The sequence below is a fragment of the Musca autumnalis genome, unplaced genomic scaffold (assembly GCF_047663935.1).
Source record: "Musca autumnalis isolate F117 unplaced genomic scaffold, ASM4766393v1 scaffold_208, whole genome shotgun sequence".
NCBI lineage: Eukaryota > Metazoa > Arthropoda > Insecta > Diptera > Muscidae > Musca > Musca autumnalis.
In genome coordinates, this window is record NW_027411765.1 from 50,673 (window position 1) to 77,207 (window position 26,535).

General features: G+C 34.4%; 1 protein-coding gene and 1 pseudogene across 1 annotated transcript; both read right to left on the minus strand.

The window, feature by feature from the left end:
• Window positions 1–6,785: 6,785 nt before the first annotated feature.
• LOC141396289 (histone H4-like) lies at window positions 6,786–7,134 on the minus strand (annotated as a pseudogene).
• Window positions 7,135–21,076: 13,942 nt separating this feature from the next.
• On the minus strand, window positions 21,077–22,768 carry LOC141396299 (uncharacterized). Its single transcript, XM_073971677.1, has one exon. The coding sequence runs from the start codon at window positions 22,766–22,768 to the stop codon at window positions 21,077–21,079; it is 1,692 nt and encodes a 563-aa protein (XP_073827778.1).
• Between the last annotated feature and the right edge of the window lie 3,767 nt (window positions 22,769–26,535).

Sequence of the window (26,535 nt, forward strand, 5' to 3'; positions counted from 1 at the left end):
ATGTAAGGGGCCTTGAAGATTTTGTGCTACATTTGGGCAACAGTAATGTAATGGCTACAAATATTGGTTATTTTTCCATTGGATCATTCGGTAAAAATCAACGAAAGCTATTACTATTTTTTAATTTTTAACGATTCTTTAAAAAATTTCTTCGGATTACATGTGGAGGCTGGACATACTTCCTATTGACGATCTTTGAGTAATTTGAATTTGAAAATTAAAAAGATCGCCAGGGACCTATTCACCAATCTTCGGGTTATTGCAAACTTAATTTTTTGATTAATTATTTTTTTAAGAAACGTGTACTTACCTATATGTAGTCAAAACTGTCCGACTGTCCATTTTAAAATAAACGAAAACGTCCTACGTTTCCAGCTATGAAGGTGCATGTGTGTATATATGTGCCATATCACTGTTAAGTTCAGCACACATTGTCAGTTTTGAATGTCGATTTTTCGCAATTATAGATAACTGTCCAACCGTTCAGCAACCACAAAATATGTTGTTGTTGCATGATGAATGACAAAAATTTACGGCCACACTAGCAAGCAACCGATTATTTTAGCAAATCTGTCATTCAAAACTGACAATGTGCATCGTAGTTTATGTTATCTTGTATATCAACTCAGGTATGTGTTGCAGGCCGTGTGAAGATGAAGAAGAGATAGAGACAATCGAGCATTTTAATCCTAATCCACATTTTTGTCGGCAAGTTCAAATATCCAAAAAGGATACAAAATTTTAAAAAGACCCTAAATACAAATCTGTCCCTTGATGAAAGTTTCAATTCACATAGGCTGAGGGTATATCTCTGTCGGCAAAGCCGACTGATACTTTTTTACTTGTTTATACCGTTTCTCATATTAAATATGGCATTTTTACCCAGCAAAATTTTAAGGAAAGGTTTCCATTCGTTTTTATCTAAAAGCTTTCGTCTATTTCAGAAAAGCTTTCATATTTCAGGGTTTCCATAATCTGTACGTTATATACTTTACTTGATGACAACCCAGAAAAACAGATGACAAATAAAAAATAAGAAGAATATGTAAACAAATTTGTCCAAAAATAATTGTGATAATATAAAGAAACGGATGTACATATAAGCGTGTGGTTCTAAGGAAATAAATAAAATTGCATTCCCCTCCAGTTTTCCTGTGTTTTGTGCCTTTTATTACTCAAATTATTTAATTTTCATTCAAAACGATGGGTCTTTTCCATTCGTTTATTTTTGGCGTATTCGTTCCTCTGATTTTGTTACGAAAACCAAAAAAATATGAAAATAAAAATCTTTTATTTGCTTGTCACACGAATACAAACGTCAATCGCTATGAAAACCAAATTGTGTCTTCGTTCATGAAATTGACAAACGAATGGGCCAAAACTTTTTACAAAAACACGCTGTAATTATTTTTTTAAGAAACATGTATGTACCTATATGTAGCCAAAACTGTCCGACTGTCCATTATAAAATAAACGAAAACGTCCTACGTTATCACTGTTAAGTGCAGCACACATTGCCAGTTTTGAATGTCGATTTTTTTATAGATATCTGTTTAATTATAGATAACTGTCCATGATGAATGACAAAAATGAACGGCCACACTAGCAAGTAACCGATTATTTGAGCAAATCTGTCATTCAAAATTTACATTGTGTATCCAGCTTTATGTTATCGTGTATATCATCTCATGTATGGATTACAGGCTAAGTGAAGATGAAGACGAGATAGAGACAATCGAGCACCTATTATGTCGTAGTCCAATGCACATATCTAGAAGATTGCGTACCATGGGTGAACACACGATCCAATCTCTAACTGATCCAATTTCTAAACTTTATATATACTCTGTCTGTCAACTACTCTTTCCGTCCATTATCTTTTCCGTAAAATTTTCTCTTTCAGCACACTACCAGGATGAACATAATGGACCATAAGGTCTCAGAATGGAGCGGCCGTCTTTATAACAGCCGCGCGTCCTTTAAACTAACATATCTTAAGCAAGAATATAAAAGAAGTTCCGTGGAAAATTAGTGCACAGAGGTAGTGGTGTAGTGGTGTAGTGGCATCATATGGTCGGTCAAGTCCAAATATATATGTACTACTTTAAAAGTATTTGGGAGATATTCTTAAAATGAGGGATTTCAGTTTTGACGTATTGAACAAATATGAAAGTTGTTCAATATGTCAAAACTGAAATCCCTAATTTTAAGAATATCTCCCAAATACTTTTAAAGTAATCTAGTATCGACATTATTTAAATAGAATTTTTCAATACGTCAAAACTGAAATCCCTAATTTTTATAAAATCTCCCAAATACTTTTAAAGTAGTCTAATATCGACATTATTTAATATAATTAATTGATATTAACTCCAAAAATTAATTATGAAATTAGCTAATATATACCTAACATTGAATTCCTTCTTGTTCTTATAACCGTTGAAGAATCAGCATCTACTTTGTAAGGTTCCAATATGCAAAAATAAAAGTGTACTAATCTTCCATTAAACTGCTGCTGTTTTTATCTGTTGGCGGGCCACAAAATCTTGCAACTATTCGTATTGCCTAGGCCAGAAACCTTTTTAGTTTTGCTCGTGGAAGTTTATTCATGAATATTATAGGCATTATCTTCGCTTAAAATTACAACTCTCCAGTTTTATATTTATTGAAGTGGATCTAATATTTTTCGGAGGGAAAGAGTGTTAAATAATGCATAATGGATGGTTTGATTGATTGTCCCCAATTTCTGGAGTTAATACGTTTTAATGCTCCCATCCGTTCTCTGAGGAATACTGAATATTTTTATATACCTTATCATAGAACAATGTATGCAATGAATGAGCCAACCCTAAAAATCCTTCGCGAATTTAATAGAGTTAATGTACAGTCAAACTAAGATTTCTCTGGTACTATTATAAAATTCAATTAGGCTTAAGGGAGTTTGCTTGTTTGTCCACACATACTTAAGTCCGATTTACATATGCACTTTAAATGATTTCGTTTTACGAAATCCTAGAAACTATCCACTATCCCTAAACCACTATCCCTGGACAATCGCTCTCCACAGAACTTCTTTTCAATGATTGTGAAAATTTAAATATCAAATATCAGAGATGTAATGTATAATACTTATGACCAAAACCAAAAAGTTATCTAGCTTGACAAAGACATTTTTGTAGCAGGAAAGGAAATTGAGTTCACACAAACTAAAATGTAATGAAACCCACTTCCGTTGTTTAACCGCTACGTTATTGAAATTTTTATGTTATAGTTTATTTATTGGGTCTGACCATTGTTATGTATAACACGAAAGAAAAGTCTATAGTCGGACGGAGCCGACCATGGGATACCCTATACCACTATCCCTGGACAATCGCTCTCCACGGAACTTCTTTTCAATGATTGTGAAAATTTAAATATCAAATATCAGAGATGTAATGTATAATACTTATGACCAAAACCAAAAAGTTATCTAGCTTGACAAAGACATTTTTGTAGCAGGAAAGGAAATTTATTTCACACAAACTAAAATGTAATGAAACCCACTTCCGTTGTTTATCCGCTACGTTATTGAAATTTTTACCAATTTCACACAAAAGTTTCAGTCCATTTAACCCGCTAAGTATTATCTGTATAATTGCGACTTCTAGCTACTTTATTATTACACTACAAACTAATAACGGAATATATTAGGCTGTAACTCTGTTATCTGATCATGCACACCAACATAATTGGCATCAATTGAAAGGTCAAGCGTTCCACTGTCAAGTGTATCTCACTTGTCCGGAATGTCACTTCCAGGAATTAAGATATAAGCTGTATATTAAAAATTTTCACAATTTTCACACAAAAGTTTAGGTCCATTTAACCCTCTAACTATTATCCGATCGCAATCTCAAATTGCAAGCTTCTCCTTTGTGATATACTCTTACCTTATTTAAAATTACGCGTTGATCGGACTATTGAGACCTACAGAGCCGCTAGAAAATTGGATAAATATTATGTTTTTGGTCCATTTCACCCGCTAAATATTTCACGATCATCACCAATTGCGGCCTGAAGCGTTTTTACAATTTATAATGGACAGACGGACGGACGGATACACATCTCAAAATCGCTTTATCTCGTCGAGATATGAAGATTGGTATACCACATTGGGGGTCTCCGACGAATATTTCGCGGTGTTACATGCATTTTTACCAAAACAAACTTATAATATCCTTTTCCACATTGTGGTATTTTTATACAGGAAACTAGTAATTCGATACAACTCGTTGTGGAGGCTATAAAAAGTGCGACACGTTCGAACCTAACGCCTTTATTCATATTTTTTTAAATTTAAGACGAAACCAGAATTACAGATTAGGAAAACTTTCTTTCTTTTTACTTCCAAACCGGTGTAGTTTTTTACAAAGACATTATTAGAGAAGTCTTTTAGATGTGGCATTTAATCTGGTAATCCTCCTATATATTCTGAGTGCCAATCCATATTTTCATTTATTTCAGACTCTTTACCTAGAGGTGTTGGCTTCAAATAAACAACGAAATAAAAGAAGTACAACTTTAGATTGTCATGAAAATGATAATGAAATACGATGCTGTCGATATCCCCTAAAAATTAATTTTACTACTTTTGGATGGAATTTTATTGTTGCACCACAGCATTTTGATGCATATTTTTGCAATGGCGAATGTAATGTTGGTTATTTGGAGAAGTATACTCACACGCACATAACGTCTTTAACAGCTTCTGCAAAACCGTGCTGTTCGCCACAAAAACTTAGTCCTCTTACTCTACTATATTTTGACATGACTATGAAATTAATGTATAGCACAATTCCAAATATGTCTGTTGAAAAGTGTAGTTGTTCCTGAAGTGTCAACATGTAAAGATTTTTTGGTTTGGTAATAACGATATGTTTCTATATTGTTGTGTAGAAAGAAGGCTCTAATAACGCAGTGTTCGCCTAAACCAATCCGATAACAGACTACACCATGGAAAATATTATTTTTGAAATATATCAAACATTTCAGTGGAGTTCAATCAAACAATCTTTTGATGTTATCAAATCCAAATTATTTTTTTCTGTATGTTAATATAATGACTATATATAAGTATATTAGGAAGAACTATCGACCTTTCAATTGATGTCCATAATGTTGCTGTACGTTGTCAGATAACAGAGTTACAGCCTAGTATATATAGGGATCCCGCAATTTAAATTCTGTGTAATGCAACCATAATCACGCAAGATATAGCAGTTATAGTTCAATACTGACAACATTTTGCGAGAGGTAAGAGTTTTGGTCGACATTTGTGAGCGAAATTTACGAATTAATTTTTGATCCTTATTTTTAATTCTGTGATATATTTTCTTCAAATTACGAAAAACAAACTTGAAAAAGAGAAAAAAAGTAGCTGTATTTGGAAAGGAAAAAATGCAGAAATGTGTGATTTTGGTTATGTTGTCAAAGCATAGAGTTAGTAATAGAGTGATGACAATATGAAGTGTGCACGGAAAAAATTTTATGTTCAAAGGGAAAAAAGTAGAGCTGTGGAAATAAATTGAGGATCATGTTAGAAAATAACAAGAATACATAAAATAGAAGAAAATTATGTGATATTTGTGGCCATTTTGGAAAAAATAAGTTAATTTTAGTAAACCATAAGAAGAAGAAGAAGAAAAATGTTTCAATAATTTCAAAATAAAGTAAAATAAATGTAGAAATTTTTGTGATTTTTGAGACATTTAAGAAAAAAATAAATTATTTTTAGCGAAAGATTAGAAGACGAAGAAGAGAAAGAAAACATTTCAATAACTTGAACATAAAGTAAAAGAAATTGAGAACATTTTGTGATTTTTTTTGGTCGTTTAAGAAATTGCGAGTTAGTGAAACAGAAGAAGAAGAAAATTCTCAATAATTTCAACATAAAGTGAGAAAAATTGAGAAAATTATGTGATTTTTTGGAGTATTATGTGATTTTTTAATAAATAAGTAAAAGATGAAATATTTCTATGTGAGTTCATGAAATATAAGAAGAAGAAGAATTCTTCATAAGCAAATTTTTGAAAAAGAAATGTTTTAAATATAATTGTAAGAAAAATAGCAGTAAATATTAACAAAATTCAAACTAATTTAATGAAATTCTAAAAAAAAGGAAATTTTCATTATACATCTATAAAATTTTATAACAATTTTTAATAATTTCATCACAAAAATTTTTACTTGAAGGAAAAAATAAGTACATAACATCACAGTCAAAGATATTGTTGGCTTGGCATAGCATTGATGTGCGTTAGTTATATGAACAAACACACGCACACACAGACCGACGCTAGCGTATACACACATCAAGCAAGCAGCTACCCTAAAAATGAGAGTTGCCGATAGAACATGTATTGGTGGAAATAAAGGAACATTTTTGTGTATTGCGAAAAAGGATTGATCAGAGTTGCCGACGGTAAAACATTTTTGAAGGCAAAAGTGGAAAATTATTTGATGATGGAAAAAAATGTATGAAAATAAAATTAAATGGTCAGAGTTGCCGAAGGCAAAAGGGAATATTATTTGAAAAAAATTATGAAATGTGGAAAATAAAAGAAAAAATAAAATGCACTGAAAAAGTAATATGAAAGAAAATATTTTATGGCTTAGTTTTATTTTTAATATATTAAGGTAAGCTATATTTTTGGTATATTTTATTAATATTTTTTATGTTTTTGTAATTTTCAACAAGAAAATATCTCTCTTTAAATATTTTTTGTGGTCCTGAAAAGGACCGATTGTTTTCTTGTAAAAGAAAAAATCTCCAAATAGCGTCAAGAAAATATTTAACCGCCGAAACCGAACAAAGTACGACCTTGTCTCTTCAAAGCATAGACGACATCCATAGCAGTGATGGTTTTACGCTTAGCATGTTCGGTGTATGTGACGGCGTCACGAATAACGTTTTCCAAAAACACCTTTAGAACACCACGGGTTTCTTCGTAGATGAGGCCAGAGATACGTTTTACACCACCACGGCGAGCCAAACGTCTAATAGCTGCCTTGGATATTATCACGTAACACTTTACGGTGACGCTTAGCGCCACCTTTTCCCAAGCCTTTGCCACCTTTACCACGACCAGTCATTTTTTCACTTTTTTAATTCACTAAACACTTCACGAAAGCACAAGAACGAATGTTTTTTCGAAGGCCTTGCGGCTTCTATTTATACAAAAATTGGCCTGTTTGACTAACCAAGAGTCTTAATGGAATACACATGTATTTGTGTATGTGTTAGTACACATTTTAGGCGCGCACAGCTGTCTTTACTGGTTTACCCACCCCTAATCATAGCCGCATCTTCGAAATTTTCTATAAATACCGCTATATGGACGGCAGGCACAGTCATCTCATTCGGTATTGTGATCTTGTGAAGTGAACACCTAACTGTGAAGTGACTAAGTGGAAAAACAGTGGTGAAAAATACCAAGTGACTTTTATTTCAAAAAAGATTTGAAAACAAAATTTTATCTCAGACGCTAAAAGCGTAAAAGCTGATAATTTCCTTGTGGTTAAGTGCTAAGTGTGAGAACCGCATAGTAGTCGGTCAATCTCTTTCTTGGTTTAATATATACAAGAAGACTGAAACGAGTGGTGGTTGTTTCTTACAGCCATTCAGCATCGCTGGCGGGCAGAACCAAAGCCGCTAGCAGTTGAAAGCCAATGCCTTTACATTCTGACGGCGGCAAAAATTATGAAGATGGTGATATAAATGTAAATGCCACATTGTATACGGATATACCAGCTTTACCAAAACTGGCAAGTGAAAACCGACGCATTTTATCTGCCACGACCAAAAAAAAATTAGTCTGGCATCTCTGCTTGTGTGAGTTAACACATAATATGTTGTTTTACCTAATAAAACTAAAGCTCAGCAACAATAAAGTTGCATACTCTGTTAAACTCAATTCCAATTAAACTACATTGCAGACATTCATCTGCCCCAAATATTAAATTCCAATTAATTATTTTAATAAATCAGAAAATACACTTCCGTTGCAAAAGCACATTGCAGACATTCATCTGCCCCAAATATTAAATTCCAATTAATTATTTTAATAAATCAGAAAATACACTTCCGTTTCAAAAGCAGCCAACTCAATGAAACTGCTTCGCAGACATTTCGTCTGTCCGATTTCAATAAACCCAAGAAATGCAATTTCCGGTCAACCAATGCAACGCTCGACGCGTGCAGACAAATTTAATAGAATTTGGTAACAACAAATTATTAAAAGCTAAGTGACATGATTTCATGGAAAATCATAATGTCAAATAAGCAAATATTTGTAATCAAGTTTATGATTGTAACACAACATTAACTTCACTCTTTTACCAACTGTCAGTGAATAAAGTCGTCTTAAATCAACAAACGGGTTTTTTAATTCGGGAGCGGCGAAACTTTTGATAAGTGTTACTTAAGTTCAATTTTGATAATTGAACTCCGGGTTTAAAAGGGTCCGCGGTCCTTTTTCGACAAAGTAACGCGTACAAGATCTAGAAGATCTTAATTAGGATCTAGACGATCTTAATTTTTTTTCAGACCTAAGCTCTCGTAGGTCTAACTGGCGCCCGAGCAAAATTAAAAAAAAAAAGTGTGAAGAAAGAGTCCCCCGAGTACTTAAGGAAAGGGACGCGTTGAACGCAAGCCGCTTCACCAGTGAAAATAAATGATAGTGAACATTAAAAAGAAAATATCTAATAATTAGAAAAAAACTTTGAAAAAGCAAAACCTTCACTAAAAAGTACAAAAAGTGCAAAAAAAAGTGAACACTAAAAAAAACATCTAATAAATAAACACATTGAAAAAAAAGCAAAACCTTTATTAAAAAGTAAAAATAAAAAAAAGTGCAAAAAAGTAAATGTTTTAAAGAACAAAAACATTGAAAACAAAAACCTAAACTAAAAAGTAAAAGGTGTGAAAAGTGGAAACAAATCTAAAGTGCCACAATAATCGAAATATTAAAAAAGCCGAGACATTGAAGCGAGGCAGTGCCACAATAAGCCAACTATTAAAAAGTGAAAAGAAATCTAATAAGCCGAGATATTAAAACGAGGCAGTGCCACAATAAGCCAAATATTGAAGGAAGGGAAGAAATCTAAGAAGCCGAGATATTGAAGCGAAACCCACTATATACCCACAGTCCCAAGATGACAACTTTGCTGTTATTATCGTAAGATATAATTACTATTTACAATAATAGATATAGAGATAGAAACCATATATATTTGAATTAATACAATCTCAAGTCCTCTCTGAAAAAATAAGAAAAAGAAAATAGACGATTCATCTTAAAATAAACAAAAAAATCTCTGTGAAATATCCTAAATTTGTACTTGGCAAAATTAGCTTCTTATTAAGATGGCAAATCCCAATAATTTAGTGCGACCACCCATCCTAAATGTCCCCCCCCCCCCCCAAATCCTTCACATCCCCCAACACAACCTAACAGGAACGAAGGACAAATAAACTTGACAGACCTTAAAAATCTTATTCTCGAAATTGTTAATAACCAGATACAGGCTGCGTTAAACCCGCACGCCATTCATACAAGCACGGAAGACCAATCTATCGACGCGGAACATTTAGGCAATATAGGAGATTTAGACAAAATCCCTGACATTGTTAAATGTCTAAGGGAATTCTCGGGAAAACCAGGAGAGTTCAACTCCTGGAGAAAAAGTGTGGAAAGAATTTTAAAAATCTATGAAAATCTGAAAGGTACTCCGAAATACTATGGTATTTTGAACGTAATTAGGAATACAATTGTAGGTAATGCAGACATAGCACTAGAGTCGTACAACACTCCTTTAGATTGGCCAGCAATTTCCAAGTGCCTTACCTTACACTACGCCGACAAACGAGATGTATCAACGTTAGAATACCAAATGACAGGTCTAATTCTAAGGAAACTCAACGGTTCAAGAATTTTATCAGGCAGTTTATTCCCATTTATCTTTGATACTAAACAAACTAGGAGGATTAGAGGCTGGAAATGATGCTCTAAGTCTACTAACACAAACTTATCGAAACAAAGCCCTCGATACATTTGTAAGAGGATTAAATGGGGATCTACCAAGATTGCTAGGAATGAGAGAACCTGCGGATTTACCCCAGGCTCTTCATTTGTGCCTCAAACTGGAAAACCAGAAATTCCGCACTAATCATGCCCAAAATCAAAATATTCAGCCAATTAAAAAAAGCCATCATTAAACATCTCCGACCCAGAAATATAATTTTCAAAAGAACAAACAAGAGTTCCACCCAAGCATAGCCTACATACCTAACCCACATAATCTTCCTAAAATGAACAATAATTACAATATTGGTACACCAAGTTTCGGCCACCCGAAACAGCCTCCACCACGCCCAACGGCACCAAAGCCAGCGGAACCAATGGATGTCGATCGTAGTATTCGTTCACAGCAAATCAATTATTCAAATAGACCACATCAACATCAATTCCTAGGTAAAAGACCCCCTAATCCATCGTCAAACCATAACGTTAGTCCACCGAAGGCACAACGAACATTCCATATAAATACAGATACACCAGATACGTTCGAGCCCGACAACATTAGTTATGAGGATTATTTTACAGAACAAGAAACGTCACAAAATTACGACCAAGATCAGGAAAACTATTCCTATGACCCTTATTCTGAAAGTAATATACCAGACAATGAAACAGATTTGGAGCTTGATGACATTCATTTTTTAGAATGACAAGCTCTTCGCTTCCATATTTTGAATGTCGAACGGAGAGCGGAAAAATCTTAAAAATTTTAATTGACACAGGATCTAGTAAAAATTACATCCAACCGGACTTAGTAAAAAAAATAATCCCAAACAAAATTCCGTTTTTCGCAAAATCTGTAGCAGGCGATGTAAAAATTATATCACACACGTACATAAACCTTTTCAAATTAGATGATAAACTTAAATTCTACTTAATGCCTAGTCTAAAATCTTTCCATGGCATTCTAGGTAATGACAGTCTAAAAGCCTTAGACGCAGTCATTTACACAAATAAAAATTATATGATCGTTCGCCAGCATACCAAGGTTCGACTTAAACAACATGTTAGCCAAAGTGTAAATGCTATAAAATTACTTGACGACCATATGAACCCTAGGCAAATGGAAGCCATGAATCTCTTAATAGATAAATTCTCTAAGCTCTTCGCAAAGCCAGACGAGAAATTAACCTACACAACTAAGGTAGTTGGAGAGATCCGTACATCAAATGATTCTCCAGTGTATACCAAATTTTACCCTTATCCGGCTTCATTAAAACGTGAAGTCGAGATGCAAGTGGAAAAGTTACTAAACGATGGAATCATACAACCATCAAGATCACCATACAATTCACCTGTATGGATAGTTGATAAAAAGCCTGACTCCCAAGGGAATAAACAATACAGGATGGTAATAGACTATAGGAAACTAAATTCTGTCACAATCTCAGATAGATATCCGATTCCTGAAATATCCGATATTTTAGGGAAGTTAGGAAATAGCAAATTCTTTTCTGTGTTGGATTTAAAAAGCGGCTTCCATCAAATTCCGTTAAAAGACTCTGATGTGGAAAAAACTGCATTTTCTATTAATAATGGCAAATACGAGTTCACTCGCTTACCATTTGGTTTAAAAAATGCCCCGTCGATATTTCAACGAGCTCTCGATGATATTCTCCGCGAACATATAGGGAGAATATGCTACGTATATATCGATGACATAGTTATATACAGCAAATCCGAAGAGGACCATGTTCGTGATATTCATAATGTTTTCAAAACATTAGAAGAAGCAAATATGAAAGTCCAATTGGACAAGTGTCATTTTTTTAAACAAGAAGTGGAATTTCTCGGATTTATAATATCCGAGGCAGGTATAAAAACAAACCCAAAAAAAGTTGAAGCCATTGCAAACTTTCCCCAACCCAGAACTATTAAAGAACTTCGATCCTTCTTCTCTACTATCAAGAGATACGTTGTTGTACTACCCAAATTATGACAATCCCTTCGAGCTAACAACTGATGCGTCAGATTATGCTCTCGGAGCAGTTTTGTCTCAAGGAGACAAGCCCATTACCTTTATATCAAGAACTCTGCATAAGGCAGAAGAGCATTACGCGGCGAACGAAAAGGAAATGCTTGCTATCGTCTGGGCCCTTGACAGTCTTAGGAATTTTTTATATGGAACAGCAAAAGTAAAAATATACACAGACCACCAGCCACTCACCTACGCTCTCAGTAATAAAAATAATAATAACAAGATGAAGCGATGGAAAGCCATATTGGAAGAATACGACTACGAGCTTTTTTATAAACCAGGAAAAAGTAACGTAGTGGCAGATGCCCTATCCAGAGTGCCTGAAGTATCGCAAGTTAATTCTATGTCGGAAATGACACATAGTGACGATAGTTCCTCACATAACCTTATTTATAGTGTCGAAGCACCAATAAACGTTTTTAAGAATCAGATAATCTTTGACCCTAGTGCAACAAACTCCTATCAGTTCGATATAGTATTCCCAACCATCCACAGGCATATACTTCCAGGAATAGATTATACCCCTGATTAATCCAAATTCTGAAAAATTACTTAAATCAATGGCATCAAAGCACCCGAGACATTAATGGGAAAAATTCAAGAAATTTTCCCACAGCACTTTGCAAAATACCGCATTAGATTTACGAACCTCCAAGTTGAAGATATTAAAGATAGTAACCAACAGGATGAAATAATTATAAGCACACACAAAAGAGCTCATAGAAATGCCAGAGAAAATAAAATACAGATTCTCGAAAAATATTATTTTCCCAGTATGAACAATAAAATTAACAAGATCGTAAAGCAATGTACTGTTTGCAAAGAAAACAAATACGACAGGCATCCACCGAAGCCTGAACTAAGGGAAACACCAATACCTTCATATCCTGGAGAAATCCTTCACATTGATATTTTCAAAACGGAGAATAAACTTGTCCTCACAGCATTGGATAAATTTTTAAAATACGCGCAGGGTAGAATTATTAAGTCAAGAGCCATTGAAGATATAAGAGAACCTTTACGAGAATTAGTATATTTATTCGGTGTTCCAAAAATTATAGTTTTTGACAATGAGAAATCCTTTAATTCGGCATCAATAATTTTTATGTTACAAGACCAATTGGAAATAGAAATCCACAAAGCTCCACCATACGCGAGTGTCGTAAACGGTCAGGTTGAGCGATTTCACTCAACCCTAGCTGAAATTATGCGTTGCCTTCGAACTGAACGGACATACCCTAAGTTTCTTGAACTATTGGACAGAGCAATTTACGAATACAATTATACTATACATAGCACAACAGGACAAAGACCACTCGAGGTATTTTTCGGACGACGAGTTAGCATAAACCCCGAAATGTATGATAAAGCACGACAAGATAATATCCAAAGATTACGAGACAAACAGGTAGCTGACCTTAAAACCCATAATAAAAATCGGGAACCAATCAAACCATTTGACCCAGGTGACGAAATTTATGTAAAAATCCATAAGCGTCTAGGGACCAAATTGTCTCCAAGATTTAAAAAAGAGATAGTAAAAGAAAACCATTCTACAACTATTCTTACAGAATCAGGAAAAGTAGTACATAAAAGCAACATTAAAAACTGAGACCTTCTTTATATTTCTTTTTACAGAACCCTAGCATTTCTTTGCACCTCTTCAGAAATCAACATGCATGTTTTTAAATTCACACAGTCATATCTTGTACCAATTCACAATGGTCCAGCTAAAGTACAGGATGGAACATTTAACATTATCCACATCATAGACATAGACAGATACAGGAACCTCGTTAATGACATACAATGGAAAATAACACAAGCCATACCTAAATCCAATCCTTTTTTCCCACTCCTTACGCACGAAATATCACAAATACACGGTATCCTCGAATCCATAGAGCCAGTAGAAGCATACAGGAAAAAAAGAGCCATTAATATGATAGGCACAGCCTGGAAATATATCGCGGGATCTCCAGATCACGACGATTTTGAATTGATTAAAAATGATTTAGACCAAACAATCCGAAATAATAATCAACAAATAATCATAAATGATATTTTCACAGAGAGATTACAAAACCTTACCCAAATTACAAATCAAATATCAAAAGTAGTAAAACAAGATACTAACTATGTAAATGAAGCTGCACTCAGCATGCAGATAAAACTTAGATTCACAAAAGAAGAACTAACTAATATTAAATTCGCAATGCAATGGGCAAAACAAAATATTGTAAACTCATTTTTGTTAAATAAAGAAGAAATGAAAATTGCATTCGAAAAAATAAAAGAAGATAACATTATTATTACATCAATAGAAGAAGCCCTAGAATTTGCAAAAATTAAAGTATTGTACAATCAGAAAAAACTTTTATATATATTGTAATCCCTCTAACTAGCAAAGAAATATTCCATAATTTTTTAATCAGACCTGTAAAAAGAAATAATAGAATTATAAGTACTAAGTTTAATGAAATTATAAAAAATAATAACAGTATATTTGGCGTAAAAAGCAAATGCGTTGTAACAAAACATGTAAAATTTTGTCAAAATGACCAATTGGTAAATATTTCCAACGATACTTGCATCCCACCGTTACTACACGGATCGAATTCATCCTGTCCAATAACTAACGCGTATCATATTCCTCCGATAGAAAATATTTCCACCCGGTGTCATTTTTCTTAATGATTTCAGTGGAACAGTAAATAACAAGACTTTAAATGGAACATTTTTGATAGAATTCCACAATGCAACGTTACGCATTAATGACAAATTGTACAAAAATTTAGAAGCTCCATTATCAAGAATTAATCCACCAGCAATACAACAAACGCCTGTCGAAGATGAATTTATAAATCTTTTATCATTGGAAATGTTAAACCATTTGCATATTAATAATACTAAGTCCATCCATGAACTCAAGTCAGAAGCAGTTGTTACCAAATATACAATTTTCTCTCTATTTTCAATTTTTGCTATATGTCTATTGATAACTGGGTTTTTCATGAAAAAACGACAAAACGTAGTCTTTCATACAATTGCCCCTAGTCACGGGTTAACACAGATCCTCCCAATCACTCAAAACAAAGTTCAAGTACCAGGGCCACAAAAAGTGGATGACCTACCATATTTCTAACGATTGAGGACAATCGTTTTTAAAGGGGGAGGAGTTAACACATAATATGTTGTTTTACCTAATAAAACTAAAGCTCAGCAACAATAAAGTTGCATACTCTGTTAAACTCAATTCCAATTAAACTACATTGCAGACATTCATCTGCCCCAAATATTAAATTCCAATTAATTATTTTAATAAATCAGAAAATACACTTCCGTTGCAAAAGCACATTGCAGACATTCATCTGCCCCAGATATTAAATTCCAATTAATTATTTTAATAAATCAGAAAATACACTTCCGTTGCAAAAGCAGCCAACTCAATGAAACTGCTTCGCAGACATTTCGTCTGTCCGATTTCAATAAACCCAAAAAATGCAATTTCCGGTCAACCAATGCAACGCTCGACGCGTGCAGACAAATTTAATAGAATTTGGTAACAACAAATTATTAAAAGCTAAGTGACAGGAAAATCATAATGTCAAATAAGCAGATATTTGTAATCTAGTTTATGATTGTAACACAACATTAACTTCACTCTTTTACCAACTGTCAGTGAATAAAGTCGTCTTAAATCAACAAACGGTTTTTTTAATTCGGGAGCGGCGAAACTTTTGATAAGTGTCACTTAAGTTCAATTTTGATAATTGAACTCCGGGTTTAAAAGGGTCCGCGGTCCTTTTTCGACAAAGTAACGCGTACAAGATCTAGAAGATCTTAATTAGGATCTAGACGATCTTAATTTTTTTTCAGACCTAAGCTCTCGTAGGTCTAACTTGTGCAAGTGTTTTTGGCGAGCTCTTATATCGATTTAAAAAATAATTAATTTCAATAGTTTTTCGGTGTTTAATAAAGTGTTAATAGTGATAATTATACTAATCATTTGTTACTTCATCGAATTTCTGTGAAATATTTTAAAATCAGTGCTTTTCATTACTCTATATTCTATACTCTATATTTGTAGTGCTTTGTGTTTACTTCTGTCGTTCTGACATTTCATTCTTTTGTTTTATTTTTCCTTCTTTTTGATAGATTTTCTTTATTGAAACCATTCATAGCATACTTTTAGGCCGTAATATTAATTTTCAGTGCTTTTCAAACTATAATTATTAACCTATATATACCGTAGCATACTTTCAGGCATATTATTAATTATCACCATGGCTTGTTTATATAGGGAATGCAGTATTAGAAATTTTTCTGAGAGATTGATTACCTGTTGGATATGTGATAACCATGCCCATTTTAAATGTGCTGGGTTTAATGGTAAACAATTTGATTATATTACTGATAGATCCATGGGATTACGTTGGTCGTGCCCTGACTGTAGAGATAAAGAAATAAATTTCGTTCGTCTTTTTAAAGAAACTAAATTAGAAGTCTTTAAATTAAAAAAGAAATTCAATCCCCTTTTTAACAATTTGGAAAAAATAGAAAAAATGTTAAATAGTTTTGATTACTCGGTTGATTCTCCGAAAAGGAAAAAATCATCAGCCAGTAATACCATTTCCACCTCTGAAAATCTGATTGCTTTAAATTCCCCGATTGCTACTTCAGCTCCTCCTATCACTCCAATTGCCCAGTCATCTGAAAACTCATCAGTAGCTAGCACTCTTCCTGAGTCTTCTTCATCCTTGGCTCTTATTCCTACCAATAAAACAAATACCATTATTCCTGTCATCAATAAACCTATAACCAATTTACCTACTCCAGCTGAGAGTCCTTCTCCAGCTGAGTACCTTCTGTTGTTATCCATGAGCCTTCAGCTCCAGAACCTCCATCGTTACCCTTAGATCAACTAATTGTAGTTGCGCCGCGGAAAACTGTTTTTGTATCCCGACTACATCCTGATACTTCAACTGATCATATTCGTAATTATGTCAAATCTGGAATTAATATTTCAAATGATAATGATTTAAAGGTATTTAAATTTAATCCGCCTCAACCAAGAGATATTTCATCTTTTAGGATCGTGGTTCCAAATGATTTATTCCTTACCATAGTTGATAGCGAGTTTATGCCCGAGGGACTTACAGTGAAAGAATTCATCTACAAGGAAAGATCTACTCCGATAAATCCGATTGTTCTTCCAAAAAACTAGAGTCATTGCCATTTTTATATCAAAATGATAGAGGTTTGAAAACTAAACTCAGTAGCTTATATTTAAAAAGTTTTTATTCTGATTATAAAGTCGTAGTGTTTACTGAAACATTGTTAAAGCCTGAAATAAGTGATACTGAAATCTTTTGCGAAAATTTTCAAGTTTATAGGAAAGATAGATTAAACAAGGTTGGTGGTGGTTTTTTAATTGCAGTTCACAATTCTATTTCATCTGAATTAGTTGTAATACCAGTGACAACTTATGATGAGTTTCTTTGTGTAAAACTGAATTACCTTGGGAATATAATCTTTGTAACTGTTTCTTATATTGCACCAACCTCGGGCAATGACATTTATCTAAGACATGCCAATTTAATTCAAAGTGTTTCTTCTTAAATGTCTGCTACCTCCGAATTAATTTGTATGGGTGATTTTAATGTTCCTCATATCTCATGGGTCCCTGGGGACAATAGAATAGATTTTATACCTGCAACTATCAATGGAATTGACGATTTTTGTGATTTAATTTTTAGTCAATGTCTTTACCAAGTTAACAATGTTTTAAACATAAAGGATCGGGCTTTAGATCTAGTCTATTCATCTACACTCAATGTTGCATTGAATAGATGTCTACCTATCGTATTGCCAGAAGATGTTTACCATCCTACAATTTCAGTTAACCTACAACTACAAATTTCTAGGCCGACCCCTAGGTCTAAGAAAAATATTAATCCTAAATTTAATTTTGGAAAAACAGATATTAATCGGCTAAAATCAATTTTATTAAGTACAAGATTTGTTATTAATGATACAATAGATTTAAGCGTTTGTAATTTCTATAATCAACTTAACTCTGCCTTCGCTTAAACAACTCCATATATAACAAAAGTTTCTGATCATGGCCCTCCTTGGTTCACATCGACGTTAAGGAGGTTGCGTAACGTAAAAAGCAGATGCTTCAAAAAATTTAAAAAAAAATAACTCCACATTGAATTACTCTAGCTATATTGTAGCCCGAAATAAATATAATTCTGCCAATTCTTATTTTTATCTGCATTATCTTGATAAAATGAGTAGGAATTTTAAAAATAAACCGAAAAGCTTCTTTAAATTTGTTAATACTAAAAGAAAGGCTAATAATTTCCCAAGCTGTATGAAATTTGGTAGCAGAGAATCTTCGGATGAATCCGAAATCTCTAATATGTTTGCCGACTTCTTTTACTCTTCCTACTCTTCTAAAATTCTAAATGAACAATATAACTATAGTATTGACAAGCTGAATCATCTACCTCATATTGTATTGTCTGAAGATGAAGTCCTTGTAGGCTTAAAGTCGCTTCGTTCTTCAAACATACCCGGTCCAGATGGAGTTCCTACTTATATTCTTAAATCTTGCTCTAATGAAATTTATCAACCTCTTACAAAAATCTATAGTTATTCCTTAAATAAGTGTTACTTTCCAACTTTCTGGAGATCTAGCTTCATTATTCCACTACACAAATCTGGTAATAGATGCTTTGTTGAAAATTATAGGTGCATAGCAAAACTTAGTGCTATCCCAAAACTTTTTGAACTTTTAGTTTCTCGAAGACTATCTCACTTTGTTAAATCTATAATTTCACCTTTTCTGCATGGATTTATGAAAGGCAGATCTACAATTACTAATCTCATGGAGTTTGTAACTCATGTCTATAAAGGGTTTTCTTATAAACAACAGACAGACGTTATTTATACCGATTTTAGTAAAGCCTTTGATACCGTAGTGCATAAACATTTGCTTTATAAACTTGATATCATGGGATTTCCACAATCTTTATTGAATTGGATTTCCTCTTATTTAAGAGGACGCACCCAAAAAAGTTTTATTTAACGAGTTATTTTCCAAGGACCTGTTCGTTTCTTCCGGTGTGCCGCAAGGTAGCCACCTGGGCCCACTTTTATTTGTACTATATATTAGCGATCTTCCTTCAGCTATACGTTACTACAAAATGTTAATGTATGCTGATGATGTAAAGCTATTCTTTCAACTGAATACATTAAGTAATTCAATATATCTGTATGAGAATGGCTAGCTGGAGCCAGAGCAATAAAACAACACAAAAAAGTTTCTTTTAAAAATATAAATTTTCACTGGGGCAACTTTATTTACACATAATTATAATTAAATATAATTAGGAAATTATTCTGCTCCCGATGGGAAACTTAAACTATCAATTAAAATATAAAAATTAATTTAATTAATATAAAGGGATTTCTTTAATCGCGATTTAGGCTACTCTGTATGAGAAAGGTTTAAATTTGTTTATGTTATTGCAGCAAGGCAGAATTAAAAGAAATATTGCAGCTAGGCAGAGAATAGTAACAGGACTGACATTAGAATAATAATAGAAATCATAACAATTCATCATCGATAATACATACTGTCTCTGCTTGCGCTATTACCTCTGTTACATAGTCGCTGGTTGGTTTAGTTGGTAAACAGAGAAACCAACGACAGTAAATAAAAGCGACAACAACAATAGAGGATAGCCCAACAGAGGCAGTAAGTAAATAAAGATCATTGTCCGCTTGAAACATATACAAAATTTGGCCTTGAAAGAATGCGACAGAAAAGGGAATAGAAAAATTCTGCATTAGTAAGAAATTAGGTATGCCCGTTGAGATAATTGAAACAATTGTGGGGACAAATAATAATTAATGGGCAAATGCTATAATTATTATCTAAACGAAAGATAATTATCAATGAAATAAATAATAATGTTAATAAGTGGGACATAATACTATTGAAATAAATAATAATAAAATTTAATGAAAATAAATAAAATAAATAATGACTGTTGCTCCAACATTCGCCCGCACAAAGAACAACTGTTCTTGACCAAGGTGTCGTTGAAATGATGAGGGGTTTTATTTGGTTTCTGAGATAACCTAGCTGTGCATCTGCTCACAGCAACTCTCATCTTCATCTTGTGGGGAATTAAAAACATCTTGAATAGGTGACAGAGCGACCTTTGAGGCAGGACGTTTTGCCGTTAGACTTCAGGGACATGACTCGAAATCTTCCGTCAGCACCAGGATGGACTTCTGTAATTCGGGCAAGTGACCATTCACCTGGAGGAAGCCATACGTCGAAGGTGATACATTGTCGTTTGAGCTTTGTAGCCTTATTGTGGGCAGATGTGATCCAGAGCCGCCTTGTGACATATGTCTGCGTCTGGATTAGACCACCATGTAATGTCTTCTCAGGTGTATCTGCATATATTAAAAGATATAGAGGAGTATGTTTGAATAATAGCATAGGATGTTTAAAATCATAATTAAACTTAGCTTTTTTGAGTCTGCCACCAACACGCAAGAGGCCACCATCTTCCAGAAAGAGACAAAGCTGTGCAATTCTGCTAATGGAATGAATGCTTCTTCCTTTCTTCATGTGTTGTATCTCTTCAGGGAAATCTACTTCTTGAGACATCAGAATGGCTCTTTGTAGCGCCTTTTTCAGTTCCGTCGCTCGGTAAAAGCAAGGAAAACGGATTTTAGAACCAGGTTTGTGTTGAAGAAAACGCAAGATATATGCCATGACTCGAGCCAATCTGGTTAGAGATGAGTATTTAGTTAACAATTCTGGATAATCCGAGACCGTAGTAAAATTGAGAGTCAGAGATGATTTCCTTATTTCCATATTTGTTTTATATGAGTTGTCTGGCAGCTTGGGCCAGAGATGTTGAAGTTGAGAGAGCCAAAGAGAACCCGACTACCAGAGGGAACGTTGAACTAATTCAGCAGACGAAATGCCATGGGAAGCGCCGTTAGCAGGGTTGTCATGAGTTGACAAATAGTGCCATTGGGATATGTTGGGATGTCGTTGGACTTCATCCATTTCAATGAAAATTCTCCATCTGAAAGATTCTCCTCTGAGCCAGCATAAAACGGCAATGCGATCAGTCCAGTAATAGACATTAGAGATGTTTAGATTTAGCATCTGTTGTACTTTGTTCATAAGTTTTACAGGAAGTGGAGCTCCACACAGCTCCAAGTTTGGGACAGACAAGATCTTTAGCGGGGCAATTTTCGTTTTGTACTGCAGTAAATTTATTACACCTTCTCCGTTACCACTTAAAACTTTAATGTGCACTACTGCAGGAGTATGGGACATAATTTCTGGAGAGTTAGACGTCCATTTGCGTAACTTCAATCCTCCAGCAGAGAGAAGTTGAGCCAATTGTTTCTGTATAAATATTGCTGTTGAGTCAGCGCCGGAATGAATGCCATCAACAGTCGTATCAGTTCTGAGGATCTTACATGCTTCAGGGTAAGTTTCATCTTCCGCCTGTTGAAAAAGAACGTCAATTGAAAGATACGGAGCCAAGGAAGTGCCATAGGTCACAGTATGACGTTTGTCGACGCAACTATCCGAATCAGAATTTCGCCATAATATTTGCTGATGGTGTTGATGACTGTCTACAACTGGTATTTGGTGGAACATTTTCTCGCGATCGGAGCTGAAACCAATTTTAAATCGACGCCATCGATTGATTATAGCCGGAAGGTCATCTTGCAACGCAGGGCCATGGAAAAGTTCATCATTTAAAGACGAAGAAGGAAGTAGTCTACTCCTAGCGTCGAAACTTGATTCTCGAGCAACGCCATGATGAGGCAGAAAATAACCAGAGTGTTTAACGCATTGGGGATAGGGACCAATATTCACATTATGTTCGAAAGATTCATATTCATCCACAGACTTCCTATACTTTGAGGCAAAGTTTTGTTCTTCAGAGAATTTATTTTCGACTTGTTTTAATCGATTCAGAGCGCTGAAGTCACTGTGCCTGACAGCAGGTGGAGATTTACCGAGAATTTGCGACCTGACGGGTAAGGCGACGGAGTATCTTCCATCGAAGCCATGAGTATAATTTTTCTTGAAGAAGTCTTCACAAACTATTTCTTCACAAGTCAAATTGCGAGATTCTACAAGCTCTTCTTTTTCACAAAAAGCTCCGAGTTGTGTATCAAGCGAACACAAATTTATGTTGACTGAGTGAGCATACGAAATTTCAGACGTCGGACCAGAAACGATCCACCCAAAATGGGTAAGTTGGAGAAATATGCCTTTGTCGAATTTCTTTTGTTGCGGGAGTAAAATGTCTCCATATAAATCCCCACCAATCAATAGATCTATCGGATCATTTCTGCCGAAATCAGGATCAGCTAAGGAGAATTCTGCCAAGGAGGGCAATTTATTTCTGTCCACTGGACCAGTACAATAATTGTTAAGGGAGGGCATAACGTAAGCTTGACTTCTTAATTCAAAGCCAGCTTCGAATTGTGAGGCAAGATTGAATTTCACAAATTGTTTAACAACAACTGTTTCGGCACCTACGCCGGTGGTCCGAGCAATTGTTTTTTGTTTACGAAGGCGCAATAGCTGACAAGCACTTTCAGTCATCAAGGTTGCTTGGGCTCCTTGGTCCAGAATGGCCCTTAATGTGAAATTTCCAAATTAGCTTTTAACTATAACGCGAATAGTTGCCAACAACACCTGAGGCATAACAGTGGTACTCAACAGAGATAAATTGACGTTTGAATTCCCAGCAGAGGAAGGAGAAGCTACAGAATCATTACGGCTTTAAGAAGTATCGGAGACATGGGACCGATTTTGAGTTGTTTACTCATTATGTACAATAGTGTGATGAGCAAGTGTGCATAATTTGCAACGACTTGAAGATTTACAATCCCTTGAGAAATGGCCAAAGTTCAGACAGTTACGACAGATTTTCTTAGAGTTAATGAACTCGCGCTTAGAGGCAGAGGGCATAGCAGCAAACTTAAAACATTTGTAGAGAAAATGCCGTTTCCCACAACTGGGACAATTATCGTCGTTAACGACCGCCATATTTACTCGACGATTTTGAGTCATTCTGTTTTTGTATCCCGACTACATTCTGATACTTCAACTGATCATATTCGTAATTATGTCAAATCTGGAATTAATATTTCAAATGATAATGATTTAAAGGTATTTAAATTAAATCCGCCTCAACCAAGAGTTATTTCATCTTTTAGGAACGTGGTTCCAAATTACAATAGTTGATAGCGAGTTTAGGCCCGAGGGACTTACAGTGAAAGAATTCATCTACAAGGAAAGATCTACTCCGATAAATCCGATTGTTCTTCCAAAAAACTAGAGTCATTGCCATTTTTACATCAAAATGTTAGAGGTTTGAAAACTAAACTCAGTAGCTTATATTTAAATAGTTTTTACTGTGATTATAATTATTACTCTAGCTATATTGTAGCCCGAAATAAATATAATTCTGCCAATTCTTATTTTTATCGGCATTATCTTGATAAAATGAGTAGGAATTTCAAAAATAACGCGAAAAGCTTCTTTAAATTTGTTAATTCTAAAAGAAAGGCTAATAATTTCCCAAGCTGTATGAAATTTGGTAGCAGAGAATCTTCGGATGAATCCGAAATCTCTAATATGTTTGCCGACTTCTTTTACTCTTCCTACTCTTCTAAAATTCTAAATGAACAATATAACTATAGTATTGACAAGCTGAATCATCTACCTCATATTGTATTGTCTGAAGATGAAGTCCTTGTAGGCTTAAAGTCGCTTCGTTCTTCAAACATACCCGGTCCAGGTGGAGTTCCTACTTATATTCTTAAATCTTGCGCTAATGAAATTTATCAACCTCTTACAAAAATCTATAATTATTCCTTAAATAATGGTTACTTTCCAACTTTCTGGAGATCTAGCTTCATTATTCCACTACACAAATCTGGTAATAGATGCTTTATTGAAAATTATAGGTGCATAGCAAAACTTAGTGCTATCCCAAAACTTTTTGAACTTTTAGTTTCTCGAAGACTATCTCACTTTGTTAAATCTATAATTTCACCTTTTCAGCATGGATTTATGAAAGGCAGATCTACAATTACTAATCTCATGGAGTTTGTAACTCATGTCTATAAAGGGTTTTCTTATAAACAACAGACAGACGTTATTTATACCGATTTTAGTAAAGCCTTTGATACCGTAGTGCATAAACATTTGCTTTATAAACTTGATATCATGGGATTTCCACAATCTTTATTGAATTGGATTTCTTCTTATTTAAGAGGACGCACCCAAAAAAGTTTTATTTAACGAGTCATTTTCCAAGGACCTGTTCGTTTCTTCCGGTATGCCGCAAGGTAGCCACGTGGGCCCACTTTTATTTGTACTATATATTAACGATCTTCCTTCAGCTATACGTTACTGCAAAATGTTAATGTATGCTGATGATGTAAAGCTATTGAATTCATTAAGTAATTCAATATATCTGTATGAGAATGGCTAGCTGTAGCCAGAGCAATAAAACAACACAAAAAAGTTTCTTTTAAAAATATAAATTGTCACTGGGGCAACTTTATTTACACATAATTATAATTAAATATAATTAGGAAATTATTGTGCTCCTGATGGGACACTTAAGCTATCAATTAAAATATAAAATTAATTTAATTAATATAAAGGGATTTCTTTAATCGCAATTTAGGCTACTCTGTATGAGCAAGGTTTAAATTTGTTTATGTTATTGCAGCAAGGCAGAATTAAAAGAAATATTGCAGCTAGGCAGAGAATCGTAACAAGACTGACATTAGAATAATAATATAAATCATAACAATGCATCATCGATCATACATACTGTCTCTGCTTGCGCTATTACCTCTGTTACATAGTCGCTGGTTGGTTTAGTTGGTTAACAGAGAAACCAACGACAGTAAATAAAAGCGACAACAACAATAGAGGATAGCCCAACAGAGGCAGTAAGTAAATAAAGATCATTGTCCGCTTGAAACATATACAAAATTTGGCCTTGAAGGAATGCGACAGAAAAAGGAATAGAAAAATTCTGCATTAGTAAGAAATTAGGTATGCCCGTTGAGATAATTTAAACAATTGTGGGGACAAATAATAATTAATGGGCAATTGCTATAATTATTATCTAAATGAAAGATAATTATCAATGAAATAAATAATAATGTTAATAAGTGTGACATAATACCATTGAAATAAATAATAATGAAATTTAATGAAAATAAATAAAATAAATAATGACTGTTGCTCCAACATTCGCCCGCACAAAGAACAACTGTTCTTGACCAAGGTGTCGTTGAAAAGATGAGGTGTTTTATTTGGTTTCTGAGATAACCTAGCTGTGCCTCTGCTCACAGCAACTCTCATCTTCATCTTGTGGGGAATTAAAAACATCTTGAATAGGTGACAGAGCGACCTTTGAGGCAGGACGTTTTGCCGTTAGACTTCAGGGACATGACTCGAAATCTTCCGTCAGCACCAGGATGGACTTCTGTAATTCGGGCAAGTGACCATTGACCTGGAGGAAGCCATACGTCGAAGGTGATACATTGTCGTTTGACCTTTGTAGCCAGATTGTGGGCAGATATGATCCAGAGCCGTCTTGTGACATATGCCTGCGTCTGGATTAGACCACCATGTAATGTCTTCTCAGATGTATCTGCAAATATTAAAAGATATAGAGGAGTATGTTTGAATAATAGCATAGGATGTTTAAAATCATAATTAAACTTACCTTTTTTGAGTCTGCCACCAACACGCAAGAGGCCACCATCTTCCAGAAAGAGACAAAGCTGTGCAATTCTGCTATTGGAATGAATGCTTCTTCCTTTCTTCATGTGTTGTATCTCCTCAGGGAAATCTACTTCTTGAGACATCAGAATGGTCCTTTGTAGCGCCTTTTTCCGTTCCGTCGCTCGGTGAAAGCAAGGAAAACGGATTTTAGAACCAGGTTTGTGTTGAAGAAAACGCAAGATATATGCCATGACTCGAGCCAATCTGGTTAGAGATGAGTATTTAGTTAACAATTCTGGATAATCCGAGACCGTAGTAAAATTGAGAGTCAGAGATGATTTCCTCATTTCCATATTTGTTTTATATGAGTTGTCTGGCAGCTTGGGCCAGAGATATAGAAGTTGAGAGAGCCAAAGAGAACCCGACCACCAGAGGCAACGTTGAACTAATTCAGCAGACGAAATGCCATGGGAAGCGCAGTTAGCAGGGTTGTCATGAGTTGACAAATAGTGCCATTGGGATATGTTGGGATGTCGTTGGACTTCATCCATTTCAATGAAAATTCTCCATCTGAAAGATTCTCCTCTGAGCCAGCATAAAACGGCAATGCGATC